This window comes from Puma concolor, chromosome C2, assembly GCF_028749965.1.
Source record: "Puma concolor isolate L17-30 chromosome C2, mPumCon1.1.hap2, whole genome shotgun sequence".
NCBI lineage: Eukaryota > Metazoa > Chordata > Mammalia > Carnivora > Felidae > Puma > Puma concolor.
Window position 1 is genome coordinate 77597424 of NC_141675.1, and position 22310 is coordinate 77619733.

A 22310-nucleotide genomic window follows, 5' to 3' on the forward strand; every position below is an offset into this window, starting at 1 on the left:
ATACTATGTTAGGTAAAATAAGCCAATCACAAAAAGATAAATATTGTAGGATTCCACTTATATGAGGTATCTAAAGTAGTCAAATTCATAGGGACACTAGAATGGTAGTTGCTAGGGGGAGAGGGAAATGGGGGAGTTGTTATTTAATGGGTATAGAGTTTGAGTTTTGCAAGATGAAGAAGTTCTGGAAGTGTTTCACAACAATGTGAATATACTTTACACTACTAAATTGTACACTCAAAAAATGATTAAGATGGTAAATTTGATGTTGCATTTTTCAATCACAATTAAAAAGAAAAAAATTTAAAGACAGATAATAACAGTGTTGGCGAGGATGTGGAGAAATTGAAACTCTTACACATGGCTGGTGGGAATGTAAAATGGTGTAGCTGCTTTGGCATTTCCTACAGATGTGAAATGGAGTTATCATATGACCCAGCAATTCCACTCCTAGGTATATACCCGAGAGAAATGAAAATGTATGTCTATGTGGAAATGGAGACACATTTTCATAGCAACATTATTCATAATAGCCTCCAAAGTGGAAATAACCCGAATGTCCATCAACTGACAAAAGAATAAATAAAATGTGGTATGTGTGAGCAGAATGGCACAGTGGGAGTGAGCTGGGCTCATAACCCAGAGGTCATTGGATTGAAATAAAATGGGACATATCCATACCATGGAATATTATTTGACCATAAAAAAAATGAAGTATTGCTATAGTATCCTGAAAACATTAAGCAAAAAAAGTCAGACACAAAAAGACCACATATTATATTATTCCATTTATATGACATTCTCAGAATAGGTAAATCTATAGAGACAGAAAGCAGATTAGTGGTTGACAGGGGATGGGGAGGAAGGAGGAATGAGGAATTACTAACAGGTATAGGGTTTCTTTTTGAATTGATAAAAATATTCCAGAGGGGCACCTGGGTGGCTCAGTTGGTTAAGCATCAGACTCTTGATTTCAGTTCAGGTCATGATCTTGTGGTTTGTAAGCAGTGTGGAGCCTGCTTATGATTCTCTCTTCCTCTCTCTCTTCCCCTCCCCTGCTTATGCTCTCTTTCTCAAAATAAATACATAAACTTTAAAAAAATGTTCTGGAATTAGATGGTAATGACGTTTGCACATTTTGTTAATATACTCAAAACCACTGAAATGTAAACTTTAAAACTGTGAGTTTGATGGTGTGTGAATTATATCTCAATTAAAAAAAAAAAGGTTATAAAGTAAAAAAGAAATACATCCAAAACATGGATACAGGGAGAGTCACCAGGAAGGTAATATTCTTGAATGTGACTATATTTGTACCCATAGTCTGGTAAGACCAAATAAACTTAGGGCACATACTCGGATATTATTTTCCTTTTCTTAAATTGTAAAAATACTAAACACTAAATCTAATAGTTTACCTTGCAAAAAATAGAAGGGTAGAGATAATCTCACCACGTAATAGAGTAACCATTTCCTTTTTTTCCATATATTCTCTGATTGGTGATGACTTTTCACAAGCAAGACTAAAATAAGAACAACTGAACATGAATAAAATAGAGACGTTAAGGTCTCTATCTGAATCGAGAAAAAAAAAACCCTCTGCAGTTAGGAAGTTCTAGTTGGGAGAAATTCACTACATAAAATTAAAATTTCTAAGACATGTAAAGCCAATATGTAGTCAGTTACTGGCATGAATAACCAAATTTTGTAGGTCACTACTTCTCATAGAACTGCACAATTTTCCTTGCTATTTCTTAGAGTCTCCAGATGAGGTCTCTGCCCAGCTTCCTTACTGAAGATCACAGCCCATAAACTACCTGACGCTGGTTGTTCAAGATGCTCCCCCTAGCCGTGCCCTCCCTGAAAATGTAGCACCACTGGGTTTGGGGACATTGGTGCTGAAAGGCATGTGATATTGGCCAATCACTTGGCCTCTCTAAGCCTGTGTTCTTATGTATATAATACAGATTATAATACCACCTCACAGGGTTTTAGTGTGAATTGCATTAGCCAGCATGTGTAATGTGTTTAGTTCAATAAAGAAAGGCTGTTGTTATTATCATCCAAGGATACATTAAAAAAAAAAAGTCACCTCCAGACCACCAGCACACTCCTTCTCTATTCATCTACATGGTGAACCTATAGGCAATTGCCAGTTTCAGATGACATTCTAGTTGGTCCTCTATGGGTGAAGCCAACAGACAACCCAAGTGCCTAGTAGATAACAGGACCCCCAAAAAATGTTTCCTGAGTAAATGAATAAAATGAACCTCAAATTTCTTTGAATTATTTCCCCCCTTCTTCCTGATTATAAAATTAATTGATGAAAATGATTAACTATTTTTAAACTCTACATATACAATATCATATAAAATTGAAAAGTAAAGAGAAGCTGAATAAAGCACTCATATTCCTACCACCCAAAGGCCAGCTAACATGTTAGGCATATTTCTTTTTCATTTTTTTTACATTGTTGAACTAATTTTGTACTTTATAAAATTTAATATCCTGGATTTTTCATTTAGCACATTATAAGCATTTCATTCAATATGTTGCAAAAATTAACCTATGAATAGTATTTTATTATATAGGAATATTTAAGTAACCATTTTCCCATTGTTAGATTTTTAGTGTGTTTCCAATTTTTTATTATTGCACATCACATTTTCTGAGTTTGAGAAACATACATTTACATGTTTATATATATGTATATTATGAGCGCATAAAACGATTGAAATATGTGTGTGGGGGTGAGTGCCTTTAGGTGTGGGATTGTTGGGCTGGGGCAAGTATTTGCACTTTTATGTTATATATTTCTTTACTGTATAAATCCTTCACAGCAAGCAAGGATGACTTTGGTAATTAAATGTTTAAACAAAGGAAGGAGGAGAGGAAGGAAGGGAAGGAGAGAGGAGGGAGAGGGAGAGAGGTGGGAAGGAAGAAAGAAAGGAAGGAAGGAAAGAAAGTAAATCCCTGTACCAATTCCATTTGTACAGAGCCTAGAAGATCAAGAACCATGAGAAGCAACTAAGAAAAATGCCCCCTTATGTTTTTGTAGAACAAAGATAAGTACAGACCTATAAGTAAGAAAGTAGATATATTTGAGATTTAATTTCTCCACTCAAAAAAGGAAATAGCAAACTGTGAACTACCCCAGCCCAACTTACTGATTGATTTTGGATTCTGTGGTGTTTCCAGCTCTGTCTGTCAATCTGATTGTAATGGATCCTCTTCTTATGTTCTTGTTCCAAGTTATAATGTCCACAAAGTAATGATATACTGCAAAACAGGGAGAGAGCACAGTAAGAGAGAGAGACTCTCAACTGCTCTCCTGATAGGTCAGTTCCTAAAAACCCAACCTCCTTCATAACTTGAGTTTCTTGTTCTCTTCCTCTCTAGTGTCTCTGCAGAGATCTGGGCAGAATTTTCTAAAATTCCTTTGCATTCTTTTTGGTAAAGATGGCCTGCATGATGGCAGAATCCAATGGTCTCCAGTTGTCATGTTTGGGCATCACAGTTGGAGTGGTATTCCACCTTATTCACTGAGGTATCATGGCCTACTGCTGAGTATGATTGGTTCACTGCATTCCCTGCCTTTTAAAATAAAGCAAGCAGGTGGCCATGTAGAGACCCTCCATGGCTGACAAGGTTGTCTGCAATCTGGGCCATGTCCACCAGCCACCATCATCTCTTCCCCAGTCATGCCACACCATGTGTGTCGCCTGCACTGCCAGGCTGCCTCTTGCTCCTGGGCCTTCTCCCCACTCGAACACTCTTACTTTGCCCCCTTTGCCAACTCATCCTTCAGGTTTTGGCTTAGTCACTTCCTCCAGGAGACCTTCACTGACCCTTAGACTAAGTCAGGTTTGCCTCTTTGAGTTCTTCTCATGCTCTGGTGTTCTCCCATCATTAGCACACTTACCTGTATTTACGAAATACATGAAAAAAATGATAATCAAAAAAGTGGTAAATATATGGGTACATGTATACAAATATTGCCTGAGAAATATAGAAGGGGAAGGAGGCTCAGGAGATGTTGGTCCCACAAAGGAATAAGATCCACCCTGGAGTTGCCATTTCATGGCCCACTATTACTCAGGCACTTGCCTCACTTGGACCAGGCAGACAGCAATCCCTGGGCTGCCACACATGGCTCCAAAGGAGGAAGGAACCCCACTGATCTGCACCCTCTTTTATAAGAGTTGCTCCTAAGAAAAGTGAAAAGGGGGACAAGATTGTAAGACATCCATCTGCCCAAGAAAATTCCCTACTTCCCAGGGCATTAATCATCTGCTGCCCTACTTAGCCCCCATCTGGAATACCCAAGCTCTCAATGTCTGTAGAAGGTCATCATGGTTGCTTTGGAGCTGAAACTGACCTACAGATGTAGCTGACACCTAATTTTACCTAGCTGAAATGTCATGTCTTTTGGGGGGCAAGCAAATTTTCTGGAAGATCTTAGTGAGTAAAATGGCCATCTAAGGGGTGCACGGCTGGCTCAGTCAGTAGAGCATGCCACTCTTGGTCCCAGGGTCGTGAGTTCAAGCCCTGTGTGTGGCATAGAGTATACTTTAAAAAAAATTTTTTAATTAAAAAAGTAAAAAGAATAGCCATCCAATGAAGCTAATAATTACGATTTGTTGAGATTTAATCCTTAACCCAGAAGATAGGCATTATTACCTAGCGGGACAATGAGACTCAAAGAGTTTAAAGGACTTCACCAAGGTCACACAGCTACTATGTGATAGAGTCAGGATTCAACCGAAGTCTTCCCAGTTCCAAAATCCACACTTTAACATGCCCTTCATTTGCCAAGAGGTAGCCAGGAAGCTGAGACTCAGCCATTTTTTAAAAAGAAGGGGTTTGGGGGTTGCCTGGGTGGTTCAGTCAGTTGAGTGTCTGACTCTTGGTTTTGGTTCAGGTCATGATCTCACGGTTTCGTGGCTTCAAGCCCCACATCAGGCTGGCAGCACGGAGCCTGTTTGGGATTCTCTCTCTCCCTCCCTCTCGGCCCCTCCCCCACTTACACTGTCTCTGTCTCTCTCAAAATAAATAAACTTAAAAAAAAGGGGGGGGGGGTTGGGCAAAAGCAAACAACCACATCCACCACTCACTGCAGAATGGTTTCTCCTCGGCTGTGTCAAAGAACGCTTTAGTCATAGGAGGCTCTTTCTGCTTTAAATACTCTTTCCAATTATCAGCATAATAGCCTGTAAAGCAAGTTGGAAAAATGTGACATTAGCATGTATTCTATAAATGTAAAAGCAGCTGGGGAGGTAGTGAGAACAGTGAGTTTGAGCCCCCACACCACCAAGACAATCTCCCTCGTACCCACCCCTGTGGGGGTGGACCTGCAGGGCCACCAGGGCTTGCCTCCCCTGCATCCACCATATCTTGCTCGCTGCCCTGTCCCTCAGAGCTGGGACTGGCAACATGACACAACAGTGTCTCCTCCTGCCTTTCCCTGACATTACATCACCCTAGTTCTCAGCAGCATGCTGGTTCTCTCACACACTGGGTAGGCTAAGAATAGCGCTGACATTTTTCAGTAATACATTCATTTTATAGTTTAAAGCAGTTTCAGGTTTATACCTAAAATAGCATCACTCTTGCAAAGCATTGTGCTTTCCTGAAGAACTACAATTAGGCCCCTAAATCCCACAGAACCTGAGCTTGCTAAGTGACTATGTCAACCAGCAGGGGACTCTTTTTTACTTCTGTGCCTGCAGGAATGAAGCTGAGTCACATCAGTGAGGTGTCTCTCTCTCTCCCTTCTGTCCCCACCCCTAGAGAATGGACTTTGCATGCTGACTAATTGATCTGGAATGGAAACATTGGTAATTTTTAAAAGCTCCCTAGAGCTTTCCAATTAATTTATGCACAGCCAAGGTTGAGAACCCCTTGTCTGTAGCATGCTCTAATGTTAACTTGGATTTTTCCTTAGAACAATCAGAAAATTTTCATCATCATCCCGTTTCTAGTCCTCACCATCTGGAATATTTCTACCAACCCTTAGCAAATACCCAAGCAGCCTCCGCAGTATCTGTTACCCCGCCCTGAATGTGCACATAGAAACCAGGGTGCGGTGTGAGGGTATCTACAGACAAGACTTGTTGGAAGGGATCATTCTGCAAGGCTCATTTGACAGGAGAGTCAGAGCTCACTGTGACCTTCCCCCAGCAGAGAGGTTGTGTGCGTGAAGAGGTTGTTTCTGTCCCCATGGGAGCAGGCTATATAAGGTGACTTTGCCCTGGGTGGGCTTGGAAACTCTTTGGAACCTTCTTTTTTATGCTAGAGTGTCCAGGGAGGTTGTACTGCCCTCTAGCTGAAATTGTATATAAATGGCTTTTCTAACACAGTTTCTGATTAGGACATTCAAGAGTATTTCACAGAACAAATTAGCTAGAAAAAGCTAAGTAAATTCTTTTTTAAGCACACAATTTTCAGGCCCATTTTTAGATAGTAAAGTGGTGCTCGGATTCTACCCAAAACGAACTATTTGTTAATCAGAGGGTAAAATTGCTTGTTGGACTTACCCAGCAGGGGACAGGACTCCTTTTGTGGCATGCCACAGTTGACACATTTGCCATTCCTATAATCCCGGTAGGAGTCACAGGGATATGCAGTGATAGCACAGTTCTCTCTCAGAGAAGAAAGGTACAGGTACACGGACCTCTGATGGTCACACTTAAAATATTGCAATCCTTTATCATAAAGGGAACAATGAAAGAGTAGAGCAGTCGTAGCATTTAACAATAATACATCACACATTATAGGCACACACAGTTCACCATCTGTCTGCTATAGGCCAACCACTGTGCTAACAGCTTCCATTTAACCCTTACAAAAACCTATAGATCAGCATTCATACTGGCACGTGGCAGGATAAAAGAAGATAGGCATGATCATCCCCATTTTACCTAGTAGCACATTGAGACTCAGCTTAAATGACTTGACCAAGGTCACACGACTATTATATGGTTGAATCAGGATTCAACCTATGTCCTTCCTTTGTCAGTGAAAAGGACAAGAAAGATTCAATGGTAGTCAGAGTTTCCCCAGAGATTTTCAGCAGAGCACATTTAAACTAGTAAAGACATCAGAGAAAGGGGCCATTGAGGAGTAATTGTTAGAGGAAGATCCCCAAGGAGGGCAGGCACAGGAGACAGCTTTGAAAAAGGATGGGGGATGCCTCCACCTTGGGGGCAGAAGGAAACAAAAATGTAAAGACTGACCTTGTAAACTAAAATGAGGATACATAGAATGGCTCCCTCAGGTGAGATCTTTAATCTAGGTAAAAAGGCAAATCTAGATCACCTCTAAGAGGTGAGGGTTTATAGGTGGGGAGATTTTCAGAATAGAAGCATGAGGAGTGATTGTAGGGAGTTGGCAAGAGATAAACATGAGGATTCTGTGACGTTATTGAGGGCCATGGAGAAGTAACCAAGTTTTCCTGGACCTTGTACTCAACCAGGCTCCGTGACAGCTCTGGAATGTTCTCAAGCCAAGGTGGTGGCTGACATGACAGAGACCTAAGGGGGTCTCTAATGGGATTACATTCATGAGAGAAGCCCAGTGGAAGGGGCTCTGTTTCTGCTACAGAGTGAAGGGTGGAATGAGAGGGACTGAACAATAGGAGGTGGCACCAGAAGCCATGAATGGGCAAGAAGAGGCAAGAGGCAAGCTCTAGTTAATTCCTGGTGGGTGCCAGGTGATGCAGTGGTGAGACAGGAGGCCAGCAAGGCATGGAGACGGCGTCAGGAGAGTTGGACATGATGAAGCAATGCAGCACACAAAACTGAAAGGTGGTTGGAAGGTTGATGGGTCAGATGATGAAGGGGAACTGGGTCCCAAAGATGGGTAATCAGAGGAGGTGAGGATCTGAGTAGGAAACAGTGAACCAAATAAGAAAGGAGTTATGATTGTGAGCTAGTGGTTTGGAGAGGCACTGTTGCTTGAGTAAGAACAATGTTTCTTCTTTCCCCACAGTCCACTTATGTATGCCCATAGAGGAGCTCAGTGAAGGACAGAAATAAACTAGGGCAAGAGAGGAGAAACATGGGTTGGCATGGGACCAAGCCAGACAGGAACAAATCTGACAAGTCAATATTTACTTACTGTTCCTGGAACTTTCACTTGCCAAAACAACGATGTTGATAACAATACAGAGAATGGCCTTTATAAGCAAATCACATTATCTTGGCTCCTCAGAAGTATTTACCCTACATCCTACAGGACAGGGTTTGAACACACACCATTTATGGTGAAATATGGTTGACCCTACTTATGCCATTTCATCTGGATCATTTTCAAACACCATGTCCCCATGGGGCCATATACAGCTACCGTTTTGTAACAAGATTACCTTTTTCTAGAATCATATCCATGATTGTTTAACTTTCTCTGGCAATGATGAAATACAGATTAAGAGCACCTAGGGATGGGTTTTTTATCGGAATAAAATACTACTATTACTTTTATGTTGCCATCTACTGTTTTTTTTTTTTTTTTTTTTTTTTTTTTTTGCTTTGTGAAGTTTTTCTTATAAAATAATACATGCTGATTTAGAAAATACAAAATAATGGGAAATAATGATGCAAAAATCACCCAGAAGTCCAATATCCACAGTTCACCCCTAATAATTATTTGCAGCATTTATGCTTGGTCTTTTTTTCTATACTTACACATGTACAAATACACATTTAAAAAACAAATTGGGATGATACTGTACAGTTTTGTGTCATTTTCACTTAACATCCCATTGTAAGCATTTTCATTAATCTGAAAATATGACTTTTTGGCAATTATATTCCTTTGTGTGGGCATATCATAGTTATTTAACAATTTTCCATGTTGGATATTTAGATTATTTCTTAAAATGTAGCTACTATAAATAATACTATGTCAGATATTTTTGCACTTTGATTTTTGTTTACATTTTCCATTATTTCTCTAGGAGAGATTTCCAGATATGGAATTTCTAGGTCAAGGACACACCTTTTCATGAGAGAGCAATAATTCATAATAGCTCTTAATCATATGGTTATGGTTACTTATTTTTTAAATTTATTTTTTAAATGAAGCATAATTGGGGCACCTGGGTGGCTCAGTCGGCTAAGCATCCGACTTCAGCTCAGGTCATGATCTCACAGTCCATGAGTTCGAGCCCCGTGTCAGGCTCTGTGCTGACAGCTCAGAGCCTGGAGCCTGCTACCGATTCTGTGTCTCCCTCTCTCTCTGACCCTCCCCCGTTCATGCTCTGTCTCTCTCTGTCTCAAAAAAAAATGAATAAAAAACATTAAAAGAAATTTTTTAAGTGAAGCATAATTAACATACACTGTTATATTAGTTTCAGATGTACAATATAAGGGTTCAGCAATTCTGTACGTTATTCAGTGCTCATCATGGTAAATGTACTCCTAATTTCCTTCACCCATTTCACCCATCTCCCCTATGTCTTTCTCTGACTAATTTCACTTAGCATAATAGCCTGTGGATTCATCCATGTTGTGGCAAATGATTTGATTGATTCCCTTTTATAGCTGAGCAATATTCCATTGTGTAAATATACCACATCTTCTTTATCCATTCATCTATCGATGGATACTTGGGTTGCTTCCGTATCTTCGTTATTGCCAATAATGCTGCAATGTCTTGTTTTTTTTAAGTAGTATATTTGAGTAATAATTTTTCATTTTTCATTTATATTTATACTATCTCTATCTTCTCAGATGATTTGTTTTCTATTAAAAACTATTACCCGGGGCGCCTGGGTGGCGCAGTCGGTTAAGCGTCCGACTTCAGCCAGGTCACGATCTCGCGGTCCGGTCCGTGAGTTCGAGCCCCGCCTCAGGCTCTAGGCTGATGGCTCAGAGCCTGGAGCCTGTTCCCGATTCTGTGTCTCCCTCTCTCTCTGCCCCTCCCCCGTTCATGCTCTGTCTCTCTCTGTCCCAAAAATAAATAAACATTGAAAAAAAAATTAAAAAAAAAAAAAAACTATTACCCATAGAATAATATCAGATTTTTGAAATATGCCTTTTTAAAAACCACTATTATACAAAATACAAAGTATTTGCCCTTACCTCCCAATATTGTTTTGGGGCAACCAGGTTGATCCAATCCTCCATTTGGGTAGAAGTCTATGTTTCCTAATGGCTCCTTGTAGCCCAGTGCTAAAGGAAAATATATTATGGTTTTATTTTTGAACTTTTCACATCATGTAGCTCATTTGCCTGAAGCATATAGGCAGGCATTTGTGTTGTTGTTGTTCTACATATTTAAATATTTTGCTCAAAGCTACCCAGCTAGTTAGTTAGGAAGCAGGGATTTCCAACTAGGAGATTATAAAGACAGTAGGGGAACCTATTTCCAATATTTCTCAAGATGTAAGGGAGTTTTGGTCAGTCATTCACAGCAAGTCTGATAAAACTGTATGCTTCTTCTTTATATTTGGCTGGAACCTTCTAATTGCCAGTGCTTCCTGGGTCTCTAACTGCATTTGTGCCAGACTTTAATGAATAAAAAACGGGGGGAAAAAATGAAGAAAAAAAAGAAAGAAACAGGAAAAAATGAACTTTTACTTTGTAAGAAAAAAAATTTTTTAAGTGGAAACTCTTCTAGAAAACGGGGACCAGGAAAAATATAGATTGATTTAATAATTGCTTATTCTTTTTAACCTTATAACTACAAACTAATCAGTCAAATGCTTGATTTAAAAGACTATTTATACATGTATACATAGTGCACCGTTGCGATAATAATAATACCTGTTATATATTGAGAACCTACATGTGTCTGTGGGGGTTTTTATACCTTTTATACACCTTTCCTCTAACATTCACACTGTCCAAAAAGTGGCCATTGGTAAATTCAGGTGAAGTAAGCTACAGATGAAGACACTGAAGTTCAGAGGACTTACAGAATGAAATGATCCCGCTAGAAAGGACAAAACCTGGGATCTGAGTCCACCCCTGCCTGACTGCAAAGCTTATTCTTTCCTCAAAATTCACTTTCTTTCCAAGAATAAAAAATACATTACTCTATTCCATCAAGCATTAAAATGGCATCGAGGTACTGCACTTAAGTAAGGTAACGCTTTGCTAACTGCGTCGTAAGAATGCAGCTGTTTCCTTTAAGGCCAACAATTGCTGAATACCACACCAGAGAGCCCATGATAGGTGATCAAGGGTTTTTCAGGTGGCTGTATCACAAAGAGGGTGTATTATTAAAGACTACTCTGCTCTGTCCCCTCAGCCTTCCGAGGTCACTACTCTAGTTCTTGTCCCAGACGTCTGGATATAAAGACTCAACTTTAACATCACCCCAAACCCTATATCCTGTACCAAATCCCAGCTATGAAATCAGCACCATAAAAGATGGAAATGGCCAGGAAGATCCAGAGAAAGTTGGAGAGCTAAACATGGCTCAGAATCGCTCTCCGGAGAGAGACACAACACTGGAACTTATCTTTCAGCTTAAGAAAACGAGAAAGACCCAAGAAAAACCCAAAAAATGGAAATCATGCATCCAAATCCTGCTGCATATGTGGAAACATTTGTCCACACAGTGTGAAAATCACCCTGTCCTTGATTGGTCAAGATGGTCACTTTAAAAATAAGAAAAGTTGATGGGAAACCTCCACTCCAGCAAGACATCCTGGATGCCTGCATTAAACCAGTGTCCCTTCAATACCTGGGTGGATTTGGAACCCTGCCCCGCAGGAAAAGAGGGAATCTGGAAGAACCTGATCCACCCCTGCATGAGGCTCCCCTCGGGGGAGACTCTTTAGGAGTCTGGGAGCCGGGTGCTCACTGACCCACAAGGACAGGAATGTTACCATCAATGTCGGAGTGGATGACGTCAACAAACTGTGCATCACCGGGATCTAATCTGTCCTCGGGAGGTCTCCCGTTGAATAAAGGGCCCGCAGGGTCGAGACCTGGAAAGAAAACGGAGTCGGCTTGGTAGCCCCACGCCATGAGTCACCTGCAGCCGGGCTTTTGATCCCTCTCCATGAGGATGGCAAGTAGGCTGCAGGGCACGCTCGCTCGTGTGGGCCAGCACTCGCATTCCCTTCCTGCTTTGTCAGCCTCCTTTCTACAGCCCCATAGCCTTTTCCCACAGCAGAGGCAGTTCCCTCTGAGAATGGCATCCAGACCCCATTAGGAGCTATATCTGGTGCAGGGCTCAATAGCAGGGAGCGCACAGACGTGGGGACCAGGGACATGGGGATAAACTGGTTCCTCGGGAAAAAGCACCTGAAGGTGCATATAAAAAGCAGATGCTGTACTTATCCTGATTCTATTTTAAGTGATCCAGAAACCCCACTCAACCTTTCCTTCTTATTATTAATAAAACTCCTGTACAGTTTCAATTTTTATTCATATATCCTAAGTCATATGATCCACATCACAAGCCTGTTAGGGAGGCAGGGTAGATATTATTCCCATTTTACAGATGCATGAACTGAGGTTCGGGGAGTTCAAGTATTTTAACCAGAGTGGCAGCCTCACAGTGCAACGAACTCTCTCTATGGAGCTCTTGGTTTCATTGCACTGGGTTTGGCAAGCTCAGTGGGAAAGTATGAAACTCACTGGTCAGGCCAGGTATCAAAGAGGGATAAAAAATGGGTGTCCGTTCCTGCAGAATTAACCCACTCCATAAATGCCTGAGCTGATTTCTTGCCCTTGGTCACTGTTAGCTGGGCATTCCTAACCATCAGCTGGAAAAACAAGAGTGCAGCTCCTACCAGGTTCTAACCACAGCTAACAACTTTAAAACAATAACAGGAAAACACCAGAGGTACTCAAAACCCTGCTTACTAGAAACCTACCTGGAGTGAAGAATGTTTCAAGGGATGTTTCAAAATTTTTAACCTATCGGGGCACCTGGGTGGTTCAGTCGGTAAAGCATCCGACTTCAGCTCAGGTCATAATCTCACAGTTCGTGAGTTCGAGCCCCACGTCGGGCTCTGTGCTGACAGCTCAGAGCCTGGAGCTGCTTCAGATTCCGTGTCTCCCTCTTTCTCTGCCCCTCCCCTGTTCACGCTCTGTCTCTGTCTCAAAAATAAATAAATATTTTAAAAATTTTTAACAAAATTTTTAACCTATGAAAGACATTGTAAATTTTGTTTTTAATGTTTTTTTATTTTTGAGACAGAGGGAGACAGAGCGTGAGTGGGTTAGGGTTAGGGAGAGAAGGAGACAGAGAATCTGAAACAGGCTCCAGGCTCTGAGCTGTCAGCACAGAGCCCAGTGCAGGACTTGAACCCACGAACCGTGACCTGAGCCAAAGTCGGACACTTAACTGTGCCACCCAGGCGCCCCCTGTGAAAGACATTTTAAATAGCATCTTCCATCCCCTGGGGTTAGATATAAAATCCAAGAGGTAGCATTCTTGCCTCGACTTCCCTGGTTCTAGCCTCAATCTTTCTATTTCTCCTCTGCCAACACTTTGCTTCCTTGAGGCTTGTCTTTATCTGTCTCCTTTCCTTATCTTTCTCTTTCCCACCCCTCCAGCTTTTCTTCTTCCTTGGTCGGTTCTCAACTGAAACTGATGTGAGATGGATGAACACCCAGACACCCAAGTCGGCAGGACATCCTCAACACAGCATGAGAAACTCATAATCTTGGAAAGAGTTTGCTCAGGAAGCCCTTCTGGTCTAAGGAAATGAACAGTCAGAGCCCCAGTTTGTAGCAACCTCCGGATCTATAGCAGATAAATTGGTTTACTATATAACATTCAAACCAGGGCAAATTTGAGAGTGATGAGGGCACTATTGACAATTAATGGAGACAGGAATAGTGAGCTTGGATATATGATCACCTTAGTGACAATTCATAGCAAATAATTAGCTTACAATGTCAGCCAAAAATCACAGTTAAAGTGCCCAATAAGCGATATATTGTGTGGACAGAGACCATTGGAGTCAGACAGATGTGACATGGGGCCCCAAACCTAGCACCAACCAGCTGTATGACCTTAGGCAGGTCACTTTACTTCTCTGAGCCTCAGTTTTTTTTAATCTGCAAAATGGAGGTGGAATTATTGGCTACCTCAGAAGACATATAAAAGGACTCCTAGATCTGAATCCAGAACATTTTGAGATTATTATAGACTAGAAACAAAATGAGAAAATGGAGCTCTTTCTTATTGCCTAAAGATCACCAAGAAAGTGTCTAGATAGTGCTCATTGGCTTTTATTTTTTTAATTTTTTTAATGTTTATTTACTTTTGAGAGAGAGAGAGAGAGAGAGAGAGAGAGAGAGAGAGAGAGAGAATGAGTGGGGGAGGGGCAGGCAGAGAGGGAGACACAGAATCTGAAGCAGGCTCCAGGCTCCAAGCTGTCAGCACAGAGACTGACATGGGACTCAAACTCATGAACTGTGAGATCATGACCTGAGCTGAAGTCGGATGCCCAACCAACTGAGCCACCCAGGTGCCCCTCATTGGCTTTTATTACAGTATTAACCAGTTAGAGAATTTGACGAAAGTCCTAGACCTCTCCCTGGACATCCAAAATATACCTCTCCCCAGGACAGACAGCTGACATTTTGCATGCAGTTTCAGGGGCCTCATATTCCCATCCCCAACCTCACCATGAACTCTCTAAGGCACCGCTGTCCAATAATGTGAGCTACGTACATAATTTTAAAATTTCTAGAAGCCAATTTTAAAAAAGTAAATAGAATTAAGGAGAATTACTTTTTTTTAATTTTATTTATTGATTTGAGAGAGAGAGAGCCTGTGAGCAAGGGAGAGGGGCAGAGGGAGAGAGAGAATCTTAAGCAGGCTCCATGTTCAGCACAGGGCCTGACTCGGGACTCAATCCGATGACACTGCGATCGTGACCTGAGCCAAAATCAGTTGGATGCTCAACCAGTTGAGCCACCCAGGCACCCAGGGGAGAATTAATTTTAATAATACATTGTATCTAATCCATTTTATTTAACCTAGCATATCTAAAATATTATCATTTCAACATACACTCCATATACAAAAATTGAGATTTTTAATATCCTTTTCTTTTTACTTAGTCTTTGAAATCCAGTGTGTATCTTGCACTTACAGAACATCTCAGTTTGCATTAGCCACATTTCAAGTGCTCAGTGGCTACATGTAGTTAGTTAGTGGCTACTATATTGGGCAGCATAGCTCTATGGTCATTTCTCAAAGTATGGTGTTCAGACCACCTGCATTGTCTGGTTAAAAGTAGACTTCTAGGGGCACCTGGGTGGCTCAGTCTGTTGAGCTTCCAACTTCGGCTCAGGTCATGATCTCACGGTCTGTGAGTTTGAGCCCCACATCAGGCTCTGTGCTGACAGCTCAGAGCCTGGAGCCTGCTTCAGATTCTGTGTCTCCCTCTCTCTCTGACCCTCCCCCATTCATGCTCTGTCTCTCCCTGTCTCAAAAATAAATAAACATTACAAAAATTTTTTTTTAAGTAGACTTCTGGACCCCACCCCCAGAGTGCTGATTCAGCAAGTTGGCATTGTAACCAGCACCCCTAAGGAGATTTTTTTACACCCTTAAGTTTGAGAAGCAAATGTAATATATTATCAAGTGATGTAGGTACTTGGAATATTTTAAAATCCACTTATGCTCTGCCATCTTGTGCTAAAGAAGCTAAAGAGAAATAGTGGTGCCTGGCTGGCTCAGTTGGTAGAGCATGAGACTTAATCTCAAGGTCATGAGTTCAAGCCCCACACTGGGCAGGGAGTCTACTTAAAATTAAAAAAAAAAAAAAAAAAAAGAAAAACTAAGAAGTTACTGAGAAACCAGGAGATGTGCCTGGAGAGAAAAAACAAAATGTCAGAAGAAAGAGAAATGGAAGAAAAAAGCCGCCATTACAAGCCAGATAATTAAAAGCAGAACCATCCAATTGCGGGAGTTGGCTATGAATTTCATCTTTAGGCAACAGACCAAGTTCCCACTCTACAATCTGGTGAACCCAGTCAGAAAAGGTGGTGGAAGGTGAGCAGAGAAGGGGAACACTTCACCCCTGAAGCCGCTCTGGAGAACAGCTGAAATTTGACTTTGGGGATCAGAGAGGATGAGGAATCTGAAGGACATGGGACAGTCAGGGGCCACAGAAAATTGAGCTGTGGACCATTAGCTGAGTCCGGGCCACGTGGGCCCAGAGTGGAAGGCAGACTGGCTTGGGGAATTTCCACGGTCAGAAAGCAGGTTACACTGCACTCACATTCACAATAGTCATGGGAGCAGGTTTGCTGGGAACCAAGTTGGGGGTGAGACTGAATGAAGTAGTGGTGGGCTGGAGCCTTCCAGGCCCAGGACTGGAGGGCAGATTTTGCTCATCTCTTCCCAAACTTTGTGGTTATTAATGTCAGACTGGTAGCTTGAAATCAGCAGTGGTGAGAGTATTCAGACCATGGAGATCAGCAGACACTAAAAATCAGGACTTTTTTTTTTTTTTTTTTTTTTTCTTTTGGAGAGCAGTTCAGGTTCTTAACATACTCTCAGGAAGAGTCCCACCCACCAGAAGAAGAGTTCCCAACAGATAAGGGACACAAGCAGATTCAAGCTACCTGTCCTTTGATCCCATAAGGGAAATGAAATTTTTTAAAAGGACATGTTGCATTCTAAAACATAAAAATAATAATAATGTGAAAAATGTAAAAAAGCGCTTTGCCTCCCGAGGAAAGCAGGTAAATAAGATGAGGGAGGCCTTGGCCCCTGGTGTGAAAGTGAGAGAAAAAAATCCAGGAAAAACAGAACAATGTGACCTCAAGTAGCAGGGCTAAAGGAGACACCCGTGATGCGCGCGCACGCGTGTGTGTGTGTGTGTGTGTGTGTGTGTGTGTGTGCACACGCGCATGTGACAGAGAGAGAGAGAGAATGACTTGCCCAGGGGTACCAGGAAGCACATTTAGAAACAATGGCCCTAAAAGTTTACCTCACAAGTATAGTTGGTTTGAATCTCTTCTTCCTCATTGTCTACTACCCTCTGGATTTCCTAGATTGAAAATAGTTCTCTGTGTGTAAGAATGGATTCTGGGAAGGGTATCAATGGGGGGAGAAGACTTGAGTCTCTGAAACAGAAAGCCTCCCTCATCCCATCCTCTGTAGCTGTGGAAAGTTACTGGAGCAGTAGGCAAGAGAACCCAGCAAAGGAACCTTTGTTTGGGATTTCACCTGCTGTTTCTGAGTTTTCATTCAGCTTTGTCCTGAAAGCTGATATTCAGAGAGTAAACCCCTCTATCAAAATTCTCGTCTCATTTTCCTATCATGAGATTCCAGCTGTGCCTGGGGATGGAAACATATTAGGTATGTAGTTCAGGCTATATTAGATTAAATGAAAGGAAGATCGCTGTTTGGACAGCAAGATCAAATCCCCATGGGACATAGCTGTTATTCCTAACCATAAGAGAAATAAAGTTACCACCAACCTTTTCTATGGCATATACAACTTACTGTGTTTTGCACATATTTTATTAAATAATAACCTGAGGTCAGTATTATCATGGCCTCACCTTTGCACAAAAGGACACACACACACTCAGAGAGGTTAAGTAATTGGAAGAGCTGGCTTTGAACCCAAAGACTTGAATTGTCTGCATCATGATCTCCCAGTGAACATCCTGCCCAGGCCAACTACCCCATGTCCATTCGCAGGAAACCTTACCTGTAATTCTTCCCAGCTGCCCATTGTACATCTTTCCAACAAACCCGGATATGTGGGCTCCTAGACTTACTCCAATCATATAAATGTTGTCAAGAGAAGCTCCTTCTACCTGGAATTTTAAGAGGTCCATCGTTATAAATTGTGAGGGGCCATGGAGTTGACAACATTTGGAGAAATTGCCTAAACTTGACTTTGAAAACACTTCTTTGGAGAAACATTTCTAAGCAACTTATATCTATGAGCTCATTTAAATGTCACAACAACAAAGTAAACGTTCTTCTTTGGTTATACAGATGAGGAAACTGAGGCCCAGAGTCAAAGTAACCTGCCCAATATCAGGCAATTGGGGAGGGGCAGAGCAGGAGTCAAACCAGTCTGTTCAACTCCACGCCTGTGCCTTAACCTTTATGCCATGGTGTCTCTATTCATGCTTCTGCTAGAAACCAAGCTGAGACATCTTTAAATCCCTCCCAGTTGAGGAGAAGGGCAAAGAAACATTTTGATAAACTCCTTTATCTTCAGGCTGGCTCAGTTAATGAATTCTCCATGGAGAGAGAAGGAAGGAAAGGAAGGGGTGGCAGTGGGGGACGACACTGACCACAGTCTGCTGGGACAGCCTGTTGTGAGTCATTTTAATATTCACTTTAAGGCTGCGGCTTAAGTGGAAAGCTTTGTGAAACTTCTGCTGCCTCTGGCCACAGTGCCCACCTGACCTAATTCTCTCTGAAATAGTCCTGATATAAAGTAACTTTTTTTGTTGTTGTTTTTTATAAAGGGGGCAATTCATGAGATAGATCACTAAATAAAATTCAAGATCTATTTAATCTTTGTGAGTCTTCTAAAAATATAAATCATACACACACACAAATCTCTCTTCAGACCATGTTCATCGGTTTTGGTTTTTGGATAATCTGGTCAGTAAATCTTAGGCTTTTCTAGGAAAAGGAATAGTTATAGAAGATGAGGAATCTCTCTACAGTGAAGCCAGAAAACCCCTAGACAAAAATCTCTCTGACCCGTAAGACACCTTTATGTGAATTAGGAAAAGATGTCCTTTCCTGAGGACACTTTACTGTTATTGGTGGGACAGTATCATAATAAATATATAGATCTGTGACGTGTACAATGACAGCTGTGCTCCCTTAGATGTGCAGTGCACAACTTGCACAACCATATCTATGGGCCTTCCCTCTAGGCGTTCCGTCTAGCTTCCCTGGGGCTTATTCAGGTTTTTAAAATAGTCCCTCTGTTCACTGCAGCTATCTCTTGGTTTTAAATCTCCAGATAATGGGCCAGCTTCAATTTGCCCCTGAATGATGTCAGAGAATGCTCTCTTACCAACACCCGGTCGATAAATTTCTTCAAGACTTCTGCTACTTTTCTGGTCTTACTAAAGGCATGGTTGTATATCACAGTTGTAGCTCCTCGATTCCAATCAACAACAATCACATTCATGTCTTCTACGGAGAGCAAACTCTGTACCAAGTCCTCCATCCAAACTGGAGGGGAGCCTGTGGGTCGGAATCCATGGACAATAAAGGTGGTTTTCTTGGTCACATTCAAATTCCCAAAAATTGTGGAGTTGATGATTTGTGCACAGGTCAGGTTTTTTCTGGTGTAGAGCATCAACTTCACATTTAGTCCTGTACCGACCACTGCACTGTGAAAGCTCAGTTTGGTGAATGAAGGACATGTTTCATCTGTGTCTGAAAATAAAAATTAGATGGCATGACAATTCTTTCCTTAGCTGGGCGTCAAACAAGAGTGCTGCCCTACATTCACTGGAGTTCCTTCTGTGCTTTACAGCACCCAGCAGGAGGCTGGATCTAGTTGAATCAAGTTGCAAAGTCATACGTTATTCAGCACACATAAGTAGTGACTTCTTCTTCAGCAGGAAAACCATTTTTCCAAGTCTTACTCTCCTTCAAGGTCTAATCCAAAAGTCACCCCAATGAAGCCTCCTCCAACTCTCCCAGCCCTAATACTCTTTCATCCCAGAACTCCCCAAAACCTTGTGTATGTCTCATTGACAGCAAAACGAAAACACTTTCAGGGGTGCATAATGGATATTTACATACATGTGTGTCTATCTTGCTGGCCCACTTCCTTGGAATGGTGTTTTGTAATCCATGTATCCCTCACAGTGCCCAGCACCTAGTAGAGGTCTCAGTAACTGCATCTGCATGGTCCAAACACCTCTTTCCTTGTCTAGAGCACCTGCCTGGGACAACAGTGGAGAACGTGATGTGCCTTGCCCTGACCCTTTCAGTAGCATCTGGAACAGTTGAACCACGGTGCCTTCTTGGACCCTATCCTTCTTTGTTCCTCAAGCAACCTAGCATTCATCCTGCTGAGTAAGCTCTAAGAATGGCTTTAGGAGAAAGGTTGGGGATGAGGTGGAGAAAAGCAAATGATGAAGCTGGAACATCTTGTCGTGGCAGAGTGTAAGCGAGTGTTTAAAAACATGTCACAAGGACCTAGAAAGCCAGCCTGAAGGGGCTTCTGCTGGCCAGATCTGGGATAATTTGAGCATAAAATAATTAAGGACAGTAATGAACTATAGACCTTTAGGGAAACAACGGATCCACGATTCTGTAACAAGCAAAGAAACAGGATAAACAAGCAAAGAAACAAGATAAACAAGCAAAGAAACAAATAAATGGAAGAGAGAGGAGGACTCTTAAGGTATAGTGCTGAATGCCAGCTGGTAAATGTGGAGTGAACGCCGGGGTTGAAACTCATCATTTGGCAGCCATCATAATAAATTGGTTATGCAAGAATTAAACTGAGGAGGTGGTTATTTTGAGAAGGAGCACATCTGTATTTCCTTAAACTTCCTCCCACAGACTGCTAATGAGTAAGGGGAAAGTAGTAACTGTGCAATGGAGAAATGGAAAAACACCTTGACTAGGTTGTCAAACTAAACATTACCATTGAGGGGCAGATGGACACATGTGCCTCTTGCTGTCGTATTCCAGTGGGGAATGCATTAACCTGAACCTAATTATGGGGGAAACACCAGACAAACACAAAATGAGGAATATTCTTTTTTTTTTTTTTTAAAGGACCTGTAGGAGCTGGGTGTGATGTAGCTGTGGCCAGGCTGCCAGGGAAGGGGGCTTATGGCACCAAAAAAAAAATTTTTTTTCAAGAAAAAAAGTTTTAAAAATTAAAAATAAAAAAGGCCTCTATTCTTAAAAAACATCAATGTCATAAATGACAAAGAAAGACTGTGGAAATGCTCTAGATTAAAGGAGACTGAAGAGGTAGGATGATGAATAAGTACAATTATCTGGTCTTAGACTGGATCCTGCCATGGAAGAAAAAAATTGCTATACAAGAAATTATTGGGTCAATTGACAAAATTGGGCTATGAACACTAAATCAGATAAAATTATGGTATTGGCGTTACATTAATTGAGGTTGATAACTATATAGTGGTTTTGTAGGAGAAAATCTGAATTCTTAGGAAATACAACTAAAGTGTTTATCTATAACTAAATGGCCAACTTATTCTCAAATGGCTCAGAAAAAAAAAATTAGAGGCAAAGAGAGACAGTAAATGATAAAGCATTTGTAGCAAAATGTTAGCAGTAGGTGAGTCCATGTAAAGGATTATTGGTGTTCTGTGTATTTTTAAAAAGTTCTTATAGCTTTTCTGTAAGTTTAAAATTATTTTCAAAGAAAAGCTTAAATAAAAGGGAAAAAGAAAGGGCAAGAGCCGTATCAGTAGCATGCAAAGCAGGAGGGAGGTTGCGAGTTCTGATATCAGAAAATGAAGGTAGGCAAGAATGCTTAAATCTTCTGCTTGAAAGGGAACAGGAAGTTGGAAATAAACTAAAGATCAAGATGCAACTTGAAAGAGGAGTTAGGAAGGAAGGAGGGCTTTGGGGTCCTTGAGTACTGAAATAAAGTGTTACTTTTACAACATTGTATAAGGCCGTGATCATGAATCTCAATCAAATGAAAGCTCAGGTCAACATTGGCATGCAGACCCAACAATATGATGTTTGAGAAAACTGTGTTTTGTTTTGTTTTGTTTTGTTTTGTTTTGTTTTGTTTTGTTTTAACTACAAAAACGATTTAAAACTATTAGGGCACACTCTCCTACATCCTACTTGGCTGAGAGAGAAGAGTCCAGAAGGAGGTGAAGTGGAGCAACAAACAGTCCCTAGGTGCAAGTTGGAGATGGTCCTTTAGCTATTCAGTAGAGGAGGCAAGGTCCTATGGTTGACCATTCTTCGTGGGAGGGCATAGAAGAAGAAGACTATTGACTTGCGACTGGCCAAAAGGAGACAGGAGTACCTTGGGAAACACCTGCTGTGTCTTCCTCCAGTAGAAATTTAAGAACCATTTGCCCTGGGCCCTTATTCTCAGTCAATCTATACTTACATAACCAGGAATTGCTCTTCCCTCATTCTGAGCCTCAGAACAGACTTCATCCTGGCATCTCTGCCCTTTCTTTCTTTCTTTTTTTTTTTTAATGCTTATTTTTGAGAGAGAGAGAGAGAGAGAGAGAGAGAGAGAGAGAGAGAGAGACCAGGAGAGGGGCAGAGAGAGAGGGAGACAGAATCCAAAGCAGGCTTCAGGCTCTGAGCTGTCAGCACAGAGCCCGATGCGGGGCTCTAATTCACAAACTGTGAGATCATGATCTTAGCCGAAGTTG

The 22310-nt window shown here is 41.4% G+C and overlaps 1 protein-coding gene and 1 long non-coding RNA gene across 7 annotated transcripts in view; one reads left to right on the forward strand and one right to left on the reverse strand.

Annotated features, from left to right (window-relative positions):
* LOC147577336 (uncharacterized) overlaps positions 1–22310 on the forward strand; it is a 61954-nt gene that overhangs the window by 15781 nt on the left and 23863 nt on the right. The window contains exon 3 of one of the 5 annotated variants that reach the window (XR_015240166.1): positions 18929–19379. The exons of 3 other annotated variants lie outside the window; for them this stretch is intronic. This is a non-coding gene — a long non-coding RNA (uncharacterized LOC147577336). Of the gene's footprint in view, positions 1–11253; positions 12370–18928; positions 19380–22310 lie in introns of those variants that run through there. One more of the 5 variants, XR_015240167.1, reaches the window with a different exon arrangement.
* LIPH (lipase H) overlaps positions 1–22310 on the reverse strand; it is a 47736-nt gene that overhangs the window by 9961 nt on the left and 15465 nt on the right. The window contains exons 2-8 of one of the 2 annotated variants that reach the window (XM_086674919.1): positions 18983–19350; positions 17645–17753; positions 11837–11938; positions 10083–10172; positions 6537–6704; positions 5115–5210; positions 3168–3279 (exon numbers count right to left, since the gene is read on the reverse strand). In XM_086674919.1, coding sequence (XP_086531045.1) covers positions 3168–3279; positions 5115–5210; positions 6537–6704; positions 10083–10172; positions 11837–11938; positions 17645–17753; positions 18983–19350 — 1045 coding nt within the window. The other variant, XM_086674920.1, reaches the window with a different exon arrangement.